At 39.9% G+C, this 23,682-nt stretch overlaps 1 protein-coding gene across 4 annotated transcripts; it reads left to right on the top strand.

The window, feature by feature from the left end:
- Positions 1-5,899: 5,899 nt before the first annotated feature.
- Positions 5,900-23,370, top strand: LOC139554910 (protein lin-28 homolog A-like). Of its 4 annotated transcripts, none has more exons than XM_071368179.1 (4): positions 5,900-6,000; positions 8,869-9,044; positions 14,625-14,803; positions 18,298-23,370. In XM_071368179.1, exons 1-4 carry the CDS (start codon positions 5,976-5,978, stop codon positions 18,518-18,520), a joined length of 603 nt encoding a protein of 200 aa, XP_071224280.1. In that variant the 5' UTR covers positions 5,900-5,975; the 3' UTR covers positions 18,521-23,370. The 4 variants fall into 4 exon arrangements, with proteins under 4 accessions (XP_071224280.1, XP_071224281.1, XP_071224279.1 ...); XM_071368180.1 differs by lacking the exon at positions 5,900-6,000 and adding an exon at positions 7,163-7,516; XM_071368178.1 differs by lacking the exon at positions 5,900-6,000 and adding an exon at positions 7,558-7,903.
- Positions 23,371-23,682: the final 312 nt, after the last annotated feature.

Below are 23,682 nucleotides of genomic sequence, written 5' to 3'. Positions count from 1 at the left end.
ACCCTGGTTTTAAAATCTATGGATTAACCACTGCCTTGAGAGGAAAATAGAGCGCGCGTGGAACCAATGGGTAGCCTATTGCTTTTGCCTTTGTTCTGTAGCCTATGTGGTTACTTTAACTCAGTATCTATGGAAAGAAGTAGACTACGTTGCATTCTCTTGCTATCCTTCTATTTCAAAAGATCCTCCTATTTCAAAGCCTTTCTCTCACGGATCAGTTGGCTGTTCACACTACATATGTGGGCTATATGTTACAATATGGACACATTGACTTACATCTACTATTTATTGAACAAAAGAGATTAAACTTGTACGATTTTGGCTATATGATACAGCCTATGGCGAGAGGCTATAGAACACAGTTTGTCAGTATATGACAGTGGAGAGGGAAAGCGATGACATTTGAATAAAGATAAAATAACAGAGGGCTAAGGGCCCTTGTTGAGTGCCTTTTCAGATGTATTTTGTTCCCTGCCAATAAAGACAACAGCAAAACAATCTGAATCATAAATCTTTGAAATAGTCTACTTCTGCTTGATCATTATTGCTTTTCACACAGGAGATTTCCAATTCCACGAAGCACCGGTGGGCTGAGTAGGCTAATGTCGAAAACATTACAACATTTAAATATGTAGAAGCTTTGAAGTTGACGGTTGAGATGAAAGATGATGCCACCCACTACATTCTTTTGGACGGGCTAGAAGCCCTGGCAAGATTAGCTCCTGGGAGGCAGATAAATACCCACTCACACGGTGGATTAGAGCCTCAGCACCGGCAGCTGGCACTGGGAACCGGAGTGGACACCCACGGCTAGGATCTTCTCCTCGAATCAAGCCCACTGGCACAGCTCGCTTCTCTCCATAATAATCAGTTAGGCTTTTCTATTATGAAGGCCCCCTGACTGTGCTTGTGTTGGTTTTATTATAGCCTAAGGCTTCTTATTTTTCATTGTTTTCTTCTTTTTTTAAGGCTCAAATATCATTAGCATATATAGTCAACAAAATGTTTTTTCATGATGTTATTCTATTGATGTTGTCTTCATTATGATTTGTATATGAGTGTGTCTTTAGGTTTCATGCACAAAAACATATAAACTCTATCTATTTAATTCAAACAAACCTCGATCCAGTTTAGGCCTCTGCAAATTTGTAATGGAACCAGGGTGACATCTAGTGGGATGAGAGATACATTGTTTTACAGTAATCTTGTTGATGTGAGAAATATGACTGGTGAGGATCCGAGCCACACCGTATTAATAAAAGTGACAGGTTCAGTTGCATTCAGTGATGATAGAGAGAGAGGACTGATTTAATGTAATCTCTCACTGTGTCCATGCATATACATTTGTCACCACCAGGTGGAGTCCATGTATCATTAAAACGAGTTTGAATTGTGAGACGAATTGAAAGGTAGACTATAGCACCATGCACAACAAGGGATAGGTTCACAAAATGTTTACATGGGCGCTTTTCGTTATCGAATAACGATATCGATCGACATCTGATCAGTTAAAATGTAAATAGAGACACCTTGAAGTGAATCACCATTCCCGTGTTCTAGCTCTGCAATTGACTTGATTCTGCATAGTGTTTTGAATGTTTGAAGCTTTATGAAAAAATGACACGTTGTGGTTTGATAAATGAACGCTTCTTCTGACTAGTAGTCTTCGTTGAGCGCCAAATTTAACTTTCAGAAATCATCAACAGTTTGTTTTTAGAGCTTTCACTTTAGCGGTAAGAGCTGTCCAAGGTGCTGGAATAGTCTAGTGGTTAGAGCGTTCATAACGGTAACTGAAACGTCGCTGGTTCGAATACCCGAGCCGACAAAGTGAAAAGTATTTCGATATGCCCTTGAGCAAAGCACTTAACCCTAATTTGCTCCAGGGGCTCTGTACTGACCCTATAAAGTAACACATTTCACTCCACCTATCCAGTGTGTATGATATATACAATACCAGTCAAAAGTTTGAACACGCCTACTTATTCAATTGATTTATTTTCTACATTGTAGAACAACCCCTCCAAACTGTGCAAAGCTGTCATCAAGGCAAAGGGTGTCTACTTTGAAGGATCTTAAATATAAAATATATTTTGTTTTGTTTAACACTTTTTTGGTTACTACATGATTCCATGTGTGTTATTTCACTATTATTGTACAATGTAGAAAATAGTAAAAATAAAGAAAAACCCTGGAATGAGTAGGTGTGTCCAAACTTTTGACTGGTACTCTATATAAATATAAATGCTACTTTAACATTTATTGTCAAATGCCAGCCAGAAATGTTCTCTGCTCTGACACACACACTCACACACACACACACACGCACACACGCACACACACACGCACACACGCACACACGCACACACACACACACAACTGTAGAATATCTGAAATTCTTATGTGAAAATTAACTTGTTAGTACCTCTGTTGCTCAACCCCTATTGGCAGATAATCAGCAAAACCACCAGACAGTGTCACAGTAGTTTGATGTATTGGCTATCTCAGCAGATGGCCTGGAGATGGACTGTCTTACCTGACTTCAAAAGGTAACAACACATTAACCAATCAAACACTCTTAGCTTCATGTTATTCCATGTTAAAAATGGTTAACCTGCAAACAGAATGTATAGGATATGTAGCTTATTAAAAAAAAAATCAATCACTTTGCAACAATTTTCACAAGTATGTGGTACATTTTCACAACTCTAAACACAAAAATCGAAACAAATCATCAAATTGACTCATGTTTCAAAACTCTAAGCACTTTTTCAATTGACTGAGTACTGCAAAACAATTCAGTCTCTTGTTCACTGCACCAAATCGCTCTTTCAGTTTACATACATATTCATACATTTTCTTGTAATTGGCTAACAATACATACATTTAACTATCACTTAATCAAACAGTTCAGAACTGCTTAACACTGTAAAATGCTATATTTTCACATCATAAATGTATCAATTGACATCAATTTAGGTTGGAAGGTAAAACCAAATCCTATATGGACGTGGCTGTAAATACTACATCATTATCATCCTACATCAGCCAGTGTGCTTCAATACAGTAGGGCAAAGTGTAAAGAGTTACCATTTTAAATTATGGTGCAGTAGTTTACAATGCACTGCTGAAATACTTGGTTTGTAAATGACAGTATATTTCACTTATTATCTGACTTTCATTGATACGCTGTAAGCTGTTGATTTTGTCAAGCAGAGCGAGAGAGGTATTACTGTAGCAGTTACAGTAACAAGTCACATAGAAAAGTTGATATTGTGAAATGTTGCATGGGGCAGAAATGGCATACATATACCAGGCTACACCAATACCTTTTTACTGTAGGCTTCTGCTTGACTGTACATGCCACAATACCCTATATCTGATGATTTCTTCTACATATGTGCTGTTTACAGTAAGGATACTGAACCTGTGAATCTGATTTTTCTCAACATGCTTCAAACTTTACATTAGATGCAAACAAATGCTGAAAAAATTTATAATATTTGCCATAAACTTTAAAAATGGTACATACTGGTACATAGCTAAATACTTCTGTCACGCCCTGACCGTAGAGAGCTTTTTATGTCTCTATTTTGGTTTGGTCAGGGTGTGATTTGGATGGGCATTCTATGTTCATTTTCTATGTTTTGTATTTCTTTGTTGTTTGGCCGGGTGTGGTTCTCAATCAGAGGCAGCTGTCTATCGTTGTCTCTGATTGAGAACCATACTTAGGTAGCTTTTTCCCACATGGTTTTTGTGGGTAGTTAATTTCTGTTTAGTGTTTTCACCTTACAGGACTGTTTCGGGTTATTCTCTTGTTTATTTTTGTTATAGTGTTCAGTTTTAATAAAACAAGCATGAACACTTACCACGCTGCGCTTTGGTCCGATGATTCTTCTTCTTCAGACGACGAATACCGTTACAACTTCATGAAAAATGGTATTAACCTTATTTTATTCCTTCTATTCAGCACATCCAACAAATTTATTTAGAAAATTGTATCATGCATTTTTTGCTATTAGATTACATGCGAGTTAAAATGACTAAATGGTGACTGTACTGGTGACTAAACAAAATGTTGTCATGGTATTTGACCCAAAAAATTGATATTGCATGAATAACTCAGGGGTGAAAGAAGTGTTTGACTCCAATGAATGCTCAATCAAAGGTTATGAAAATATACCACTTGTATCTGAAAAATGTACCACAGTGATTAAAAAAAAGTGTAGATATAAAAGCTTTTCTAACAAATGTTTTTTTTTGTGGGAGGAAGGGAGGAAGAGAGAAAAAGAGAGAGGGAGGGCTACCTGTCAGAACCTCACAGTATGATGTATGGATCAGGTATAGATGGATCAGGTTATTGATCAGTGCTGTGTCCCCTGGGGGAGGAAGGTGAGATGTGAGCTGACAGCTGAAACCATATGGAGCCATTTGGCTTTCTCCTTCAACCAACCACAAGGCCCTAACATGTTTCCCAGGTCAACTACTCCTCAATGCAGTTCTTGATATGAAAACATGGATCAGTACACCTCATGCTCCTCACAACACACGCACGCACGTGTGCGCACACACACACACACACACAGACACATTAAATTAATGAACCCAAGTCAAAAGAGAAACACTATACACTCTTGCAGCCTGGTTGTAGATAATCTTACAGATATCTTGCCTGCTGTTACAGGAATGATAGTCAACAACCATGAGAGGGGTAAGATAGATGGAACCCTCTGCCCTTTCAGTCACTATTACATATCATCTGGTAGTGTGGGTGTATGCATTTGTGCGTTTGCTAGCATGCGTGTGTGGACGTTGGGTGGGGGTTGCAGTGTGTGTGACCAGTGAGCACATGTCGAGGCATTGTAATTACTAAGCCCCTGTGTGTGACAGGGGTCACCTTAAGGCCGGCCTTCTTTGTGCTCTGACCAACAGATCCAGGGCCCTTCATCTCCATGGTGACCCAGAGAAGACTGCGGTGTAGCAGCAAGCCTGAGAGATTATTAGAGAAGAATTTGAATGAAACCAGTCATATAGTTTTAATTAGCTAACACCTCTCTCACCATCTCATTTTCTCCTCTCTTTGTCTCTGTTCCCCCATTCCTCCATCTGCCCCTCTCCCTCTTTTTCTTTCTCCCTCTCACCTCTATATATCTCTATTTCTCTATTTCTCTATCTACCATTCTCCCTCTCCTTGTGTGTGTCTCTCGCTCTCTCTTTTGCTCCCTATCGCTCTCTCTCTCTTTCTCTCCAGTGAGTAATGCTCTAGGATGACTGATGGTTTTGTAAGATGGAGGATCCTATGTCCATCCCAAAATGACTCCCTCCTCCACTTCCCGTTCATCCTGGGGACGCCTTATCTCACAGGTGTCGTTGGCCCACATGTAAAGAAGAAGGGTAAGGCACGAGGGTGCAGGTGACAAGGGTCCCATATGGCCCCGCGCACCAGCTGCCCAACGGACATGCACGACCTCAAAGTGTCCTGTTCACAGCGTGCGATTGGTTTCCGTTTCCTGTATCTGACAATGTATCCACGTTTTACTATTGATGTGCGTGACTCAGTGTCTTTGTCAGGCGCTTTACGGCAACAGGTGCATGGGCTTTCCACTTATGATGCAGCTGATTCCCACAACCCAAGTTATCTTAGTCATTTTAATTATCCGACATTGTAATTGACTTGTATCAAATGAAGTATTGTAGCCTATTGAGTTCATGTGGTGTACTCAGTGCTTAGAGAAAAGCCGGATGACACCTGCATTGTCAATGTCATGACAGCTGCCATTGAAAAGCGTTGATGGCTGAGTTAGAGCACAGATCCGGTAAAGGTGACTCATTGTCGCTAATTATTCAAATGCTTCAGCAGGGATCCTGAACTTTTGGGTTTCAGAGGCCATAAATACCGGTGTCAAGTCGGTGAAGGGACTGACAGGTTGTACATATAGCCTTGCTTTTGAAGAGCTCACCAAGAATGACTTTCTAAAATGTGTCCAAAAGATCCCAATTGTGGTGAGTTGACCATTTTATTCCTTTGTTAACCTGAAATATATGCCAAATATATGGGCAATATGAAGTAGGACTATTTTGTGTGTGTGTGTGACTTGGTGTGTTTTACACATGATTACCTGTTCTGTTACCCGCCTTTTATCCTATTGTTACCTCACGTTTAGTCTGCAGTGTCTACCAGGGGGAATTGTCTCATTGATTGGGATTGCATTGGTAGCCTGTAAACGTCTTATTTTTCTAGATTGTCTTTTCATCCTCCCAATCGCAATTGAGATGGTGAGAAATAGTCAGATTTGTAGTAGTGACACTTCACTCAACTTTTTGGATTTCTTTCAAGGTTATTCTATCTGGTTTTATTTTCCATTTAAACTTACCAATATTGAGAGGGCACTACAAAGTTATAACAACGCACCAGTAATAATGTGCCGTAGCCTATGAGGACAGGCCCTCCCCCTCTCACACAAGGCAACAACCCCTCTGTTTACGTTCACATTCATTATCTGTATCCGTCAGCGATTCTGAGGGAAGCCAACCTATTTCACCGCCTTTCACAGACCGTGCACCCCCAAGCTACAACACAAATAACAAGCAAGTTATGGTGAATTATAAGAGCAACATTCACGGGAGGGTTGTGTCGAACTAGTATCTCAAGAGATAGGTGTTTATTTATTTCCTTTGTTTACAGCGTGTAGTCGATAGTAATCCTAAACACGTATGACAGTAGCAAAATATGTTAGCTCAAAATTGTTTCAAACGAAATGGCAAAGGGGAATGCATGTAGCCTGCCTATCCTGGATATTTCTACAAGATCAGCTACTTTAAATAAGGTCTTCTATTTTTTCCTGCTCACTGCTACATTTATTTTCCTGATATTAACCTATTCTTTGGTTTATAGGTGTATTTTAATGTGACTTTTTTAGTGTGTTCATGTGTGAATGCAACAAACAGAACACAGCTATAGGTTGATTTATGCTGCTGAATTTAGATGTCCTTGGTTTTAACATCAAACATGATGGTGTGGAATGTGGAAGGGCAAGGTTTCATTTGAATGGTTTCCGTGAAACCATGCACCTGAGTGACTGACTATCCGCATATTCAAATGCTCCAGGCACTGTGGGGGTTGTGGCTCTCTCCTGTCCCGGAAGTGGAGGGGGTCGCACGGGGTGTGAGTCCCCCAAGGCCCCGCTGCTAACATCTAGGTGGTCCTCACCGCTGATTGGTCGCTTGGCGAATTTGGGCCCTATCACCGTGGAATGTCTAATTTATCAGCCAGAAAATTGCAATTGAGCATCACGTGGTGGTCTGGATCGAAAAGGTGGGGGTTAATATTAGAGGTATAGGAGGGTCAGAGTGGGCTCCCTTCCATATTGTGCAAGAGACCAGGAGAAGGAAAATACACTATTTTCCAAAGAGGGATTACCGAAAAACGTGCACGGATGTTGACGATGCAACCAGAGTTTATTGCCTGATTCTTCTGGAGTTGTAGGAGGCCCAGGAACCCCCCAAACCATGGCAGAAGGTACAGGCAATGGTTCCACAGGTTCTTCGAAGATCTATTGGGGGATTCGATGGAAAGATCTCTTTATGAGAAGAGACAAAAAGAGGGCGGGTTGGGTTTCCTTGTATTGTCTTTCAGATTTGGGGATTCTTTAGAGAAATGCTTCCCAGCAGTTTTACACCACTGGCTGTCAGGGCGAAAGTATCTCCAACCCTCTTTGTTTGTTCCGGTTGCTGTTCTGGTCCTCTTCTGCGCCTTTGTTAAACTGTATTCGGGAAAGTGTTATTGTGTAGAGTGGAGGGGGGTTGAAGGTGGACAGGGGGGACTGGGGAGAGGAGGACACGGTAACCCTGGATTAAAATATACCCGGGAAAGGGATGGTCTCTTTTTCCGGACAGCAGTTTACAGGTAGATCGGTCATTAGTGTTTAGATTAGGAACATTTTCCGAAAGCAACAGCACACTTTTGCCTGAGAATGTTGTTGTAATGATTTATTCTTCGATTTGGGAGCTACAATCTCTTTTCATGGAAGAATGGTTTTCAGTGCTTGCGTTGACATTTTGGGATAAATTATGACTATAGGTGATGCATTTTGCTTTATACTTTTCATTGGTAACTGAATCTTCAAGTTTAATATTTTCTATATCTTTTTCTTCAAATATTCAAAGATATTGTGTTCTCGGAACTCGTTGCTCCTCATGGGAAGAAAATGCAAACTTTTATTAGGCTACATTATCAGAGTCAATCTCTTACGTGCTTGGGAATTATTTAGGCATGTATCGTGTAAGTCAAGTTAGAAGCTATACTATTATAATCAAGTTAGAAGCTATACTATTATAATCAAGTTAGAAGCTATACTATTATAATGGTAGATACATTTAAAACGTGTATATTTATTCAAATGATTCATTTTGACGATATTATTTCGATTAGCTTATATTTATTACGCATATTATTATTTATAAGAATGCATCATTATTATCGTATTGTTATGTATAATTAGGCTAGTATGATTAGACCTATTATTATTATCACCATTAGCTTATTGTTTCCATTTCAAAACAACTTGAAAAAGAGTCCGTCTAATATACTAGCTTAAAAAAAGTGTATTCCTATGGATAACATATCGACATTGTTTCGAATAGCAACATTGTTTACACCCATGTGTTCCTAGCTTGCTGCTCTCGAGCTCTTTACCATTACGCAACCCATTAAATGCCTTCTTCATGTCGAACCAAAGAACTGACGCTGAAAAACATCCGAGTAAGAGCCTCCCCAACTCGTTTTCCTGTCACAATTGTTGACAAGACATGCCATATTTCAAACATCTATATTTTCTAAACTGACTGAGTGACATTATTTTATCTCGAAAGGGGGCTGTGCAAAGACCGAAGAGGATGAAGCCACGGGCTCAGAGGAGGATCTGGGTTCGTCTCGTGGCAGCGGCGTGTGTAAATGGTTCAACGTCCGGATGGGTTTCGGGTTCCTGTCGATGACCAACCGAGATGGGACTCCGCTCGAGGAGACTGTCGATGTATTCGTTCATCAGGTGAGGTCTGCTGTGGGACTAGGACTCGAAGAGTGTGGTGTTGATGTTCGTCAAGGCCTGTCTCGAGCTCCAAACAGGTCCGAATGGTTCTATTGGCGCGTTTTTGTGCGAGTGCATGTCTTATTTATCAACAATGTAAATATCCCACTTTTGTGATGTTTTCGTTAAGGTAGGACATTATTATTTACCTGCCTTGATCTTGCGTTTTTAGGCATTTGAATTGATCGATCATGCAATTATATAGGCCTATCAATCATTGTTTATAGTGCTTGAAAACCACTTTGCTGCACTCATTCAAAACGAATTTATAGTTTGTATGTTTTCATAGCTTATATGTTGGGCAAGAGGCAATAGGAATTTGTATCTCTTTTAAACATTTGACAACATTGTCTTGAAATTGTCAACTGATTCTCGTTTTAGAATTTACTAAAATAGGTAGCCCTATTTCTCAGCAGTGCATGTGGTGTTTAATGTTATTCTTACAGGCTGAAAACCTCTTATTAGGCCTACATTAGTTTATTACTCAGTTAAAACTTATTATGTAGCTAATATTACCAAATCGAAACAAGCATAATAAATAAAGTCAAGAAGCTTTAAAACTAAAAACAAGATTTTGTTTATTTTATATTCAGATGATATGCCATCAATGCTATAACTGGAATCAGAGGCCCATCATCTTTGTAGCTTGCATGAGAAAGTTCATGTTGTTGTCAAGAAGTGACATGTAAAATAACCTCTCTAAAGTAAGATATAAGCCAGCCAAGAACAAAAGTGCTTGGTTAATTGATCAGTTGTTACATCTGATTAGGCTTCTGATTTGGTGTTGCAAGCAGGGTAATGGTAGCCTTTAGGGAAATTGATTATCATATTGCCCTAAAACTAGCTAATGAATGAAACATTTACAGACAAAAATATAACATTTTCTTAGTAATAGATTGTTTGTATTTGGTGTTTTAATAAACCGACCAGAAAATGAAACGAATTGAATGTGAATATTGGTTTTGAAATACAAAAGGATGGGTTCAATATTAAAAATAAATTGGCACATTTTTACCTCACAATCTTTTAAAGTTTTACAAAGGCAGATAACGAATGACAATAAATGTTGGGGAATAAGTGTTATGTAAAATGTCGGAATTAGGAGTCATGTAAAACCAAGTTAGTAAAAGCGGAGGGGAAATCTAGTTTGTTTCAAATGGAATGGAACGCTAAGCATCCTAAAAGACAGCCTAATGACTCCAGGATTGTTTTGTCAAATTAACCTGGAGATTATCAACATGCCCGAGAATCAATCAATCAATCAAATGTATTTATAAAGACCTTTTTACATCAGCCGATGTCACAAAGTGCTATACAGAAACCCAGCCTAAAACCCCAAACACCAAGCAATGCAGAAGTAGAAGCACGGTAGCTAGGAAAAACTCCCTAGACAGGCAGGAACCTAGGAAGAAACCTAGAGAGGAACCAGGCTCTGAGGGGTGGCCAGTCCTCTTCTGACTGTGCTGGGTGGAGATTATAACAGTACATGGCCAAGATGTTCAAACGTTCATAGATGACCAGCAGGGTCAAATAATAATAATCACAGTTTTTGTAGAGGGTGCAACAGGTCAGCACCTCAGGAGTAAATGTTAGTTGGCTTTTCATAGCTGATCATTCAGTTAGAGACAACAGGTGTGGTAGAGAGAGAGAGTTATGAGTACCATAATGTCCGAGGCTGTCTTCTCCACCGTCCTTCCTGAGTTAAGGTAGAGGTCTGAGGGACTTCAAAGTAGAGTTTGGGCATAACATTTCAAATATGCTAAACAGGGGAGATTGATTTACAATAGGGATTTGGTACGAAAGTGCTAATATTATCAATTGGACTTAAAAAAGAGTAGACAGAGAGACAGGGGTTAGTCTAAGCAGAGATAACAAGGCTCATTCCTCTCGGTCCCCATCGGACCCTGCTTCCTGTTATAAAGTCCTTCAAACATCAGGGGAGTTGGCATCTCATGTGGCAGCCCACCCACCCCAGACTAGCCATACCCTGACTCCCACCCAGCCCCTCTGCCCGTAGCCCCAACCCATCCATTCTCCCCAGCCATCCACCACCAGCCCTCCACACTCTGTAAACCTGGGGGCTAAAGACCAAAGTCCTCTCCTCAAATTTATCTGCTCCATGTTCCTGTAAACTGCTTAATCAAAGGAAGAAAAATGAGTGATTCACCCATAAAAAGGTTATCAAACACCCACATTACCGGTCCCCTAATCCACCTCTGCCCTCATACAGGCCTGTCGGGGCTGCTGGACAATGGCTGCTATTGTCAACGTAACAGAGAGGAAATCCTGCTGGCTGTGATCTTGTACTGTGAACTTGTACTATCTGTGAATGAAGAGTGGGTGGTGGGGAGGTTGTGTGTGTGTGTGTGTGTGTGTGTGTGTGTGTGTGTGTGTGTGTGTGTGTGTGTGTGTGTGTGTGTGTGTGTGTGTGTGTGTGTGTGTGTGTGTGTGTGTGTGTGTGTGTGGGGCGGGGGGTTATGAGTGTGTGTGTGTGTTGGGTTATTATGAGTGTGTGGGTGTGTGGATAATATTGTGTATTTGTGTGTGAGAGAGAATGAGATTGACAGAAACGGAAAGAGAAAGAGAGCGCTTGAGAGCTGTGTTCATTCACAAGAAAGCAGTCAAGGGAGGGAGAGTTGGGGTGGGGGTGATTGAAGGAGGAGAGGTCAGGGGGGTCAGGGGATAGTTCCGGCCCGTTCACCTCCTGACGGGGAAGGAATGCTGAAGATTGTCAGGCCATCATGACCTGGATTCCTTTCCCACCATTATCACTTCAAACCCCCCAGAAGAGACCTCACAGTCTGGGTTAAGACTGATGCTATGCAAGGGCCATAAACGGACCCTCCACATCACAGCCCTCTCACCATCATCATAAAATTCTGCTCCACAACATTTTAAGATTGGCTTTAAAAAAAATTCTATGAGTATAGTATAATCTGGGAAACCAGCCCAGTATCATAGAATAGACGTAACATAGTAAATGTAAATTCGGGACACTCAAATTTGGATAATATGTTACTTTTGGTATGGTTACAGAAGGCAGAATGTTAATTAAGGCAAAAACAGAGCATTAAATATGATTCTTTATGTAAATCCGAGACAATCCATTTAGTATGATATGTTATGTATTCATTTGTGGATGTCCAGCATACAATTCATATGCTATGTTATGAATGTGCAAAACATACAATACCTTACGAATTTGCAAAATGTATGATACGTCATGAATTCCAATTTGTTGTGGCTAACGCTAACATTTGCAAGCTGGCTAACGTTAGCTAGGTTAGGGTTTAAGGTTATACGCCCCAACGTCTAGCAACCCAAAGGTTGCGTGTTCGAAATTTCATCATGGACAACCTTAGCATTTTAGCTAATTAGCAACTTTTCAACTACTTACTACTTTTTAGCTACATTGCAACTACTTAGCATGTTAGCTAACCCTTCCCCTAACCCTAACCTTAACTCTTTTAGTTATTCCTTCCCTTAACCTTAACCCTTTAACCTAACTCCTAACCTTATCCTCTAATCCAGCTAACGTTAGCCAACTAGCTAACATTAGCCACAACAAATTGGACTTCTTAGCATATCATACATTTAGTAAATTCTTAAAATGTTGTACTTTTGGAAAATCATAAAATATTGTACATTTTGCAAATTCGTAATATATCATACGAATTGTAATTCGTAACATGTCATACGAAATGGCTGATGGACATCCACAAATTAATATATACCAGATGAAATTTAACATATCATACTAAAAAGAGTGTCTCGGATATACAGTGCCTTCGGAAAGTATTCAGACTCCTTGACTTTTTTCACATTTTGTTAGTTTACAGCCATTCTAAAATTTATGAAATTGTATTTTCCCCTAATCAATCTACACACAATACCCCATAATGACAAAGCAAAAACAGGTTTCAGAAATGTTTTTGTAATTTATACAAAAAAAAAAAATGGAAATATCACATTTACATAAGTATTCAGACCCTTTCCTCAGTACTTTGTTGAAGCACCTTTGGCAGAGATTACAGCCTTGAGTCTTCTTGGCTATGGCGATACAATCTTGGCACATCTGTATTTGGGGAGATTCTCCCATTCTTCTCTGCAGATCCTATCAAGCTCTGTCAGGTTGGATGGGGAGCATTGTTGCACAGCTATTTTCAGGTCTCTCCAGAGATGTTCCAACGGGTTCAAGTCCGGGCTCTGGCTGGGCCACTCAAGGACATTCAGAGACTTGTCGCGAAGCCACTCCTGCGTTGTCTTGGCTGTGTTCTTAGGGTCGTTGTCCTGTTGGAAGGTGAACCTTCGCCCCAGTCTGAGGTCCTGAGCGCTCTGGAGCAGGTTTTCATCAAGGATCTCTCTGTACTTTGCTTCGTTCATCTTTGCCTCAAACCTGACTAGTCTCCCAGTCCCTGCCGCTGAAAAACATGTGCGTAAAGAATAATACGAACCAGGTTGGGGAAACAGATCAGGGTTACTTTCTGTGTCTCTGGAAGGTCTTGAACAAGGCATGATTCTTCACCTTGAGCTCAATGGTATCAAATTAGTGTCACACCTACCGCTGTTCAGGCAGCTTGACAAAGCACATGAGGACGATAGAACTAGGTGGACACGAAATCCAAGCTTCTTTTTCCAGAGCCCCTGGACTAAGGTTGACAATGGCAAGGAAATGTTTTTCTCAAGGTGGACACATACATTCTTGAAACCATTATTTATGTGCCTTTTGGGCAGCTATCCCAAGAATGCACACCTTTCCCCTCCTCCCTTCTTTTCCCAACATCCTTAGCAGTGGTCAGTCTGGGAATTGACCAGATTAAGTTCTTTTGGAGAGTCTATTGGCTGTTCTGTGTGGTGGTGGAGAGGAAGGGGAGGGGGAGGTTGGAGCTTGGAATGCTGTGACTAGCTTGGGGGAGGGGGTAACGTTGTCCACGCAGACACACACACAAACACACACACATTCTGAAGTGGGAAGGGTGTAGTGAGCAAGCAGTTATTGTTGTTTTAATAGGGCTGTCAATGGGACTGGAATCTGGATTGGCTGAGGGGGTTGGCCCCTGAGAGAGCGCGAGAGTGCCTGGATGTTTCCATTGATGTATTAAAACCTATGCAGAACGTTAATGTATGCATGTAGGATCCCAATTAAGGAACAGCTCTTAGCTGTAAGCACACCAGAAGACAACATGTGAAGGGGACCAGCTATATGCACAAACAATGGCAGAGTAAAATTCATTTCAAGTCTTTTTGTCTCTGCTTCCTGACCAGGCTGGGAATTGGGCTGGGGAACAAATGCGCCCTTGTAGACACAGGAAGAGCATCATATCTGGCCTTAGAACTGTTTTCCACAGTTCTTCACAGGCTTAGAACCATTTTCATATCTTCTCAACAGTTCCCTGACCAAATAACCTTTCTCCAACTCTGACTACTCATTCCCCATTCCCTCACAGGGTAAAGCTTCCGCTCTACCCTCACCTAGAACAGTTCTCATGCTGTTCTAAACTATTCCGCGGACCACACTCATTCTCCCTCTCCTCTACACAGAGCAAGCTGCACATGGAGGGCTTCCGCAGCCTGAAGGAGGGCGAGGCGGTGGAGTTTACCTTCAAGAAGTCGTCTAAAGGCCTAGAGTCTGTCACGGTGATGGGGCCAGGGGGAGCACAGTGTGTGGGCTGTGAGAAGACACCTAAGGGACAACAGAAACGACGCTCCAAGGGGGACAGGTGAGACAGTTCAATCAATATCTTTAAATGGCACATAGCCTAACCATGCATCACTTAACATCCCCACTTACTCAAAATAATTCCATGATATGGAAACACTGTAACACTCTGCTTATAGTATTAACTATGAAGATCGCTGCAATATTAACAACAAGTTTATCTGTGGCATGGTTGTTAACAAATAATTTGAGGGTGTTGAAAATATCTGGTGTCATCATCATGAAAGTTGGCAAGTTTACCGTTTTAGCCACAATGGTCTGACATCAAACAGATTCATTTATCCTCTTTGGTGGGAATTCAGGACCTAGTTACGCCAGCATAAACACAACTTTATTCCCTTTTTATGCATTTTTCTCTCTACTCATATTCTGACCTTAAATTTAAGCATGGGGGAAATACCAACGCCAGCGAGGTACGCGTTTGGGGTGGAGATAAAATAAATCTGGCGGAGGTGTGTCTACAGATTCTGACAAATAATTCCACCACCTTTACATGTGAGTAAACCATGAGTAAGGTCAAGCTTACCTGCCTGTTCCAAGTAGAAAAATTAAATAAAAAGGCAAAGAGTCACACAAAATGTAACCTTTGTCCTCTCTAGAACGGTTTAATCATACAGTATTGCCCAGACTTTTCCTTTTTCCTTCAATTAGTAGGCTAAAGCCTAAGTTATTATTAGTCACAATCAGTAGGGATGGTAAGTAATAATCATGTATAGCTTATCAGTGGAGGCTGGTGGGAGGAGCTATTGGAGGACCGGCTCATTGTAATGGCTGGAATGGAATGAATGGAACGGTATCAAACACGTCAAACAAACGGAAATGACATGTTTGACTCAGTTCCATTGATTCCACTGGCCTCCTCTGGCCTATACTTAATTACCAATTTAGTGATCGTTCCCTTCCCTACATTTGTATTGTTCCTTTACATCGTTGGATTTAGCCTACCTTTATTTATTTCCTCTGTAAATGCTGTAAACATCATTGTGGTTGTGGCTAAGTGTCAAGGACAAATGCAAATTGTAGTAAAAATAAATTGGGACATGTAGGCTTATTAAAAGCCCCTAAGGTCGATGTCCGGGTCCCCGTGAAAATTCAATTAGTATAATAAATAAATCCCTATAGAAATCCGTTAGTTTAAACTAGAGATATCTGTTTTTTTGCATTGGATGCATCTCAATCCACCACATCCGCCTATGTCACACTTCCACATCTGCAGTGAAAGGTGAGAGAGCTAGAGTGGTGTTTGTCAGACCATGAGACATCCCGAAAACCGTTCTTCTCACAAAATCGTCTATAGCGTCCGAACGGTTTGGCCTACAAACTATTATGACCCCTCCATGGAAAGATGAGACTCTCACGAACATGATGGCGTCTTGGGACTCGTCTGAAGTCGGTACAGTCGATTTGCCAACTTCTGTCTTTAGCTTCTGAACAGTTTGGGCTACACACTAATATGACCCCTCTGTGGAAAGGTGAGACTCGAACATGAACACATACATGTCGGTTGTTTTGCTCTAGGATGCCACAGGCCTCACACGACTGGTCTGAAGGTCCCCAGGTACCAGTTGAAAAAATGAATGGAAGTATATATGGAGACTGTTTAGTGCCAAAAATATGGGGTTAAATACATGTATAAAAAAAGGGTTCCTGATCTTTCATCTATCAGATATAGGACAGACACTTCAGATCAAACTTCCTTTAGATTTTTGGGGGGGACTATTCCATGTAGGAAATCTGTTATTCAATGAGTGTATGGGCAAATAGCAGGACAAAAATATGTTTTCATCAAAGGGGTCTTAAAATTCAATATCAACTAGCAAAATGATCCTTGGTAGGACTTTCTTTAAAACAATTCCATATAGCTTAGGAGAACCCCCCCCCCCCCCAATTCCTTGGCTTAGACAAGGCTTAGACTCTTATGGGTTAACCGTTAAATCATTAAGGAGCTCAAACATAAAGAAGCAATAAAACTGGCCTTCTTTAGTCTAGTTGAGTATCTGGAGCATCAGCATTTGTGGGTTCGATTAGAGGCTCAAAATGGCTAGAAACAAATAACTTTCTTCTGAAACTCGTCAGTCTATTCTATTCAGTCTATTCTATTCAACTAGTCTAAAGATGGGCAGTTTTATTGCTTCTTTAATCAGAACAACAGTTTCAACTGTGCTAACATAATTGCAAAAAGGTTTTCTAATGATCAATTAGCTTTTTAAAATGCTAAACTTGGATTAGCTAACACAACGTACCATTGGAACACAAGAGTGATGGTTGCTGATAATGGGCCTCTGTACGCCTATGTAGATATTCCATAATAAATCAGCCGTTTCCAGCTACAATAGTCATTTACAATATTAACAATGTCTACATGGTATTTCTGATCAATTTTATGTTATTTTAATGGACAAAATATGTGCTTTTCTTTCAAAAACAATGACATTCCTAAGTGACCCAAAACTTTTGAATGGTAGTGTGTATATATATATACATATATATATATTTATTTATAGACTGTGCGACTTTATAGACTGTGCGACTCTCTTTAGTCAGCACCCACCTACTTTTCTCTGGGTGTGCTCCAGCTATGCTTTTTATTAGCCTATTGACCAACGTCATGACATGAGTCTTATGACCTCAAACACCACATAGATGTGAGTTTATCTAACACTGTCTCTGTCTCTCTCGCCGACTCACAAACATAACAGTGGGATGCAGAAGTAAAAAGGGAAAAGGATCCTATCCATTTAAACTCACTGACTCCCAAACATGAAAGTGGGAATAGGGGATGCAGAAAAGGGAAAAGGATCCATTTAATTGATACCAGATGTAGGTGCCCTGAGAGAGGTCATAGGTCATGGCAGCCATGGCAACAGTGGGGTGTGTTGTGTAAATTAGTTGGCAGAAAGGCAGATCCAGAGAGAAAAGGCTAGGGGTCAGGGGTTAGAGGTCAGGGTGCAGTAATGAAACAAAGAGCCCCCTCTGCTCTCCTCTCCCACCCTGGTGCCCACACTGATCAATAATCAACGGCATCCTAGGAAAGGAGAGGGTGTGTGTATGGGTGTATGGTAGGGGGTTGGGATGCAAAGGGCAGAGGACAGAAGAAGGAGGGAAGTGGTAGTAAGCTTGGGGAGGCTCTGATGCTCCCTCTGCGTTGGAGTTAATGCAATCACAAAATTCCCCATTGTTACTATACTCACAACATCTACTGATTTGAGATTGTGTGAAATGTATGTGTTGAGGCATTGGTTTTAATGCACTATACACCTCCTAAAATGATCATACAAATGTATGCAGTAAATAAACTGTGCATACATAAGAGGCAGTCATACTAATAATGCTGATACTTTCTCAAGATTTACTTAATCTTATCATAGATGAGATCTGAGGAAATTCAAGAATCTGAAACTATATGTGGGAGAACACTGCTCTCTGGTGGAAGAAGGTGTTAACTGTCTGAAATCATTGTATTAGTGCGAGTCCCCTTCTCCCATTGTGTTCTAGATGCTACAACTGTGGAGGACCTGAACACCATGCCAAAGAATGCCAGCTACCTCCTCAGCCCAAGAAGTGCCATTGCTGCCAGAGCATCAGCCACATGGTGGCCAGCTGTCCAATCAAAGCACAGCAGTCCTCCCCTGGCTCTCAGGGAATAGCATCATCATTGAGGGATGAGAAAGAGGAGCAGAGCCACGCCCCCTTACTCCCCAGGGAGAGCTCTGATTGATCCATTCAAGGATTCAGCCAATCACAAGGTTTCATTGTAATGCTGCTGTTGGAACTACATCAGGCTGTCTTTATTTATCGAACGAACAGCAAGAAAATTGTACTTTTATTGATGCGATAGTTGAGATTGAGAGTTAGCTCTGTGTTTTAATGCACAGAGAGACACATCTATCCACCTTCTTTGCAACTCAAATACTTTTAAGTAATTCCTTTTTTTGTCTATGAAGGTATTCTTTCTGCATTAGATAAAGAAGTGTCTTAGCTTCACACTGAAACAATCAAAACTCACTGTGTTTACAAACTGCAATAAGCCTTGTATTGTCAGTTTTTACCACTGTACCTATGTGCACTGATCATTTTATTTTCCCTGCTGCAGCTAAATCAGAGCTAGCCTACGTTGATTTTACTGGAGATGATCGTGAGTGTTTTCCCCCAAATCTTTTGTTAGAAAAAGGTCAAGAAAATACAATCATCCAAGTGAATGTACAGAAATAGATTGTTTCTTGGTCAAAAAGGAGTGTGTCTTTCTGCTTATTGAAATCTTCTTTGGGTATTATAAGTCATTGTGTATTTCTTCAGCCAAGTGAATGTTTTAACCCTTTCTGCTGTATGAATGTTGGTACACCATGGTTGCCGATAGGACTGTGTACAATACAGCTTGTCATAAGTGCCATAGCCTGGCCATTTGTCTCATGGGTGGTTGGATGTTGCCTCCTCCCATGCATTTTACAAAGCTTTGACTCAAGGCTAATTGCTAGACCAGCGTTGATTGTATGACAGACTGTGTCTTTCTGTCTGTCCCATAGCTTTTACTATGGCTGTAGACATGGCTTTCTAACATATTCTACATATTAAGGGTGTTCTCATACCCTGCCCAATACATTACCTGTTTATCATTGTCTCGTTGTACTTGGAAACTATTTAGACAAAATGTGCTTTCTTGGATGGAGCTGAGTGTTTTTTCTTCAAGGATATATTTTCATGATTGAGTGCAATGATAAAGGGACTCAAGTGTTGAATAAGATGGTTCTAAGTGTAGTCTTCATTCCTCTTTTACAGAGGTGGCTGGAATACTTTACACCACTTAAATGGATAAAGATATTGTTATCTTTTTTATATTTATTATTTATTCATTGTCTTAATTCTCTAAACCTCTAATTGATCCAGTATTACAATTTCTAGCTCATTTCTGTTTAAACTGAAACTGGCTTTGGTTGTAGGCTCTTTAGAGCTTCATGGTCGTATTTAGGGGCTTCATTTTCAGTTGACTTCGTAATATGTTGTGCGTAAACCATTGCAACAATACTCTGCACTAATCATGTGTAGGAGTATGGGCATTTCTTAAAGATACTTAATTACTCATTGATCCTTATGATTGTAGCTAGGGTTTAGTTTCTCTGAAATCCTCATGTTGAACTCAGGGAAACCCCTTTAAAGAGGAGCTACTTTGGAAGGAGGGGTAAAGTGTATTATGTGTGTACCTATAGCCTATAGGCTGGGTTGCCGGAAAACCCATGCAGAACATTGATTGCCAAAAGAGCCAAAAGGGCAATGCACTATTTACACATTGCTATGACGTTACAGTAGTACAGCTAGCTATATTTAATGTTATATCCTAGTTTTGCTCTCTTTTTCTGATTTAATTGGTGAACAAGTTGTAAGACAGCGTAGGTATTAGAGAATAATGATATTTCCTTAGACACCCTAAGTTACTTCTCCGGTCTCTCTCTGGAAGTGGCACAAGACCAGTCTGAAGCACCAAACCATCTACCTCCCCACTTTCAGTTGTTATTGTAAATATACAGCTTCGTCACAATATTAATATAATGTTGTTTAGTCCCGTGTTTACTTTGCATGGTAGTCAGTCAGTAGTTAGAATAGAGTAGACTCGCCTCTTCATGTAGGAACTACAGAATGGGCGCCTTTGTAGACAAAGCATTTTGATGACCAGGGTTGGACTGGCCGGTCCATTTTTAGCCCAGTGGGCCTATCTAACTTGGGTTTTTTGGGCAAAATTATCATTATCCGGTTAATAATGGGCGCCTTGAGGGAATAAATGGGCCATTGTGGGGGTTCAAGAAAAATATATGACCTTGTCTATGACCTTTCAAGATCTTGTGTTGATGGGTAATGACATCAAATTTGCCATTTGATGTCACACAGTCATACGGGTTTGAGCCTAGTATTTTATCCCTTAATTTATTTAGGCTGTAAAGTCCAGACAATGGGTTTAATCTTTTTATTTTATTTAGAGTGGGTCGTGTTTTTTATATTACAATGTTCTTACTATATGAGAACAAGACAGCAATGCCTTGTCAAGAATCTATACAAGTCTACCTCAGGATGTTTTTGAAAATGGACAATGACAGAGTTTTTTTTAATCAAGATGAATTTGTCCATGAATGTTGTGAGATTTTTTTGAATGATTTATTTTATGTGAATGTTTTATTTGTTTCAGTTTGCAATGCGATGTGTTCTACCTCCCACAGAAATGCTGTTGAATGATTGTTTACTGCTTTTATTTTCTGTGATTAAGCATTGTCTGCACCAATACATCACAGACATTTCTGAACTATTCTCTGCATTGATATTATTGTGTGTATGTATAACATGATAATACTGAACTCAAAGCAGGAGGGGTATATTACTCTGTATGTAGGTACAACAGCGCCTCTTGAACAAATCACCTTATCTATACTTACCAGGACAGGCAAACGCCCTAACAACTTCAAGCAGCCTCACTAAACCTCTGACATCTCTGTTGTGTTTCTGCAGACGTGTGACACTAGGCCTACTTAAATACCAAAGCATCAAATATAAACATATTCAGCATAGGCTGTGGGAAAAATACCAGTATTTACTGTCAGAAACACATTTGTTAAATTTTGTGACAAATCTGCCACTGATCTTTTGATACATTCTAATGAGTTTGTGTAAGTTATGCTTTTGCATATGTTTCTTTCTTATATGAGTTGAAAGTATGGTTAAAGAAATTCTGAATCATTCCTCACAAAATGAATACCCACCTCTTTTCCCTCATCTATTCTTTCTTGTCACTATCTCAATTAGGCCTATATGTCAGTATTCAATGCATAGAGGTAATACACAGTTCCTTCAGAAAGTATTCACACCCGTTTACTTTTTCAGCATTTTGTGTTACAGCCTGAATTTACAGTGGATTAAATTTAGATTTTGCATTACTGGCCTACACAAAATACCCCATACTGTCAAAGTGGAATTATGTTTTTAGAAATGTTTACAATTTAATTAGAAAAAGCTGAAATGTATTGAGTTAATGAGTATTCAAACCCTTTCTTATGGAAAGCATAAATCAGTTCAGGAGTAAAAATGTGCTTAACAAGTCACATAACAAGGTGCATGGACTCACTCTGTGTGCAATAATAGTGTTTAACATTATTTTTGAATGACTACCTCATCTCTGTACCCAACACATACAATTATCTGTAAGGTCCCTCAGTTGTGCAGTGAATTTCAAATACAGATTCAAACACAAAGACCAGGAAGGTTTTCTAATGTCTCACAAAGAATGGCTGCTATTGGTAGATTGGTAAAAAAAAACAGACATTGAATATCCTTTTGAGCATGCTGAAGTTATTAATTACACTTTGGATGGCGTATCAATACACTCAGTCACTACAAAGATACAGGCGTCCTTCCTAACTAAGTTTCAGGAGAGGAAGGAAACCGCTCAGGGATTTCACCATGAGGCCAATGGTGACTTTAAAAGAGTTACAAGGTTTAACGGCTGTGATAGAAGAAAACTGAGGATGGATCAACAACATTGTGGTTACTCCACAATACTAACCTAAATGACAGAGTGAAAAGAAGGAAGCCTGTACAGAATAAAAATATTCCAAAACATGCATCCTGTTTGCATTAAGGCACTAAAGTAAAACTGCAAAGAATGTGGCAAAGAAATTAACTTTTAGTCCTGAATAAAAAGCATTTTGTTTGGGGCAAATCCAACACATCACTGTGTCCCACTCTTAATATTTTTAAGCATGGTGGTGGCTACATCATCATCTGCAATGACTAGGGAGTTTTTTGGGGATAAAAAGAAACTAGAGCTAAGCACAGGCATAATCCTAGAGGAAAACCTGGTTCAGTCTGCTTTCCAACAGACACTGGGAGGAAAATGTATCTTTCAGCAGGATAATAATCTAAAACACAAGGCCAAATATACACTGGAATTGCTTACCAAGACAACATTGAATGTTCCTGAGTGGCTTAGTTACAGTTTGGACTTAAATCGGCTTGAAATTCTATAGCAAGACTCGAAAATGGCTGTCTAGCAATGAAAACAACCAATTTGTCAGAGCTTGAAGAATTTTTCAAATGATAATTTTCAAATATTGTACAATCCAGGAGTGCAAAGCTCTTAAGAGACTTAACCAGAAAGAATCACAGCTGTAATTGATAAATGTGCAAAGAAATTCTAAAACCATGTTTTCACTTTGTCATTATGGGGTATTGTGTGTAGATGGGTGAGAATTTTTTAAATATTTAAGCAATTTTGAATTCAGGCTGTAACTCAAAATTTGAATAAGTCAATGGGTATGAATACTTTCTGAAAGCACTGATTGACGCACAAAACAAACAATAGGCCTCATATTGTGTGTTACTTGATTTCTCTGCTTTGCTGTTTGTTAGACCAAAGAATGTAGCTATGTTGACTGTTATCACCAACCACAGAATGTGGTACAGTAGGCCTATAGCTCACTTTGACAAACCATGTACCAAGCTGTATTACAAACTGAGTTGCGAACCAGACATAGTAGTGTTGACACATGCATCATTGACTAGCCTGTTAATAAAAATATATCAATATGATACACAGTGGTGGGTCTCTTTTTAGCCCTACGTCACATCATCTTTTTGTTATTCTTTAACTTAGGCTGCAGTTTCTGACACACTGAACATGTGATGCAATGCTGGGCCTATATTTGATTAATGGGTTGGTAGTCTAGTGCCTAGAGACTTTAAAGTTGTTTTACCAAGTAACAAAACAACTTTTCAAGAGACAATGTTTATAATAACCGATTTATGAATACTTTGTTGCAACATTGTGCACGTCTCTTCTTGTACATCATGGTGCTGTCTGTCCATGGTGCTGTCCCTTTAAGAGCATGTTCCAAACAGGTA

The sequence above is a fragment of the Salvelinus alpinus genome, chromosome 26 (assembly GCF_045679555.1).
Source record: "Salvelinus alpinus chromosome 26, SLU_Salpinus.1, whole genome shotgun sequence".
Taxonomy (NCBI): Eukaryota; Metazoa; Chordata; class Actinopteri; order Salmoniformes; family Salmonidae; genus Salvelinus; species Salvelinus alpinus.
Note: the sequence above shows the minus strand (reverse complement) of the source record. Positions and strands in the feature narration are given on the sequence as shown.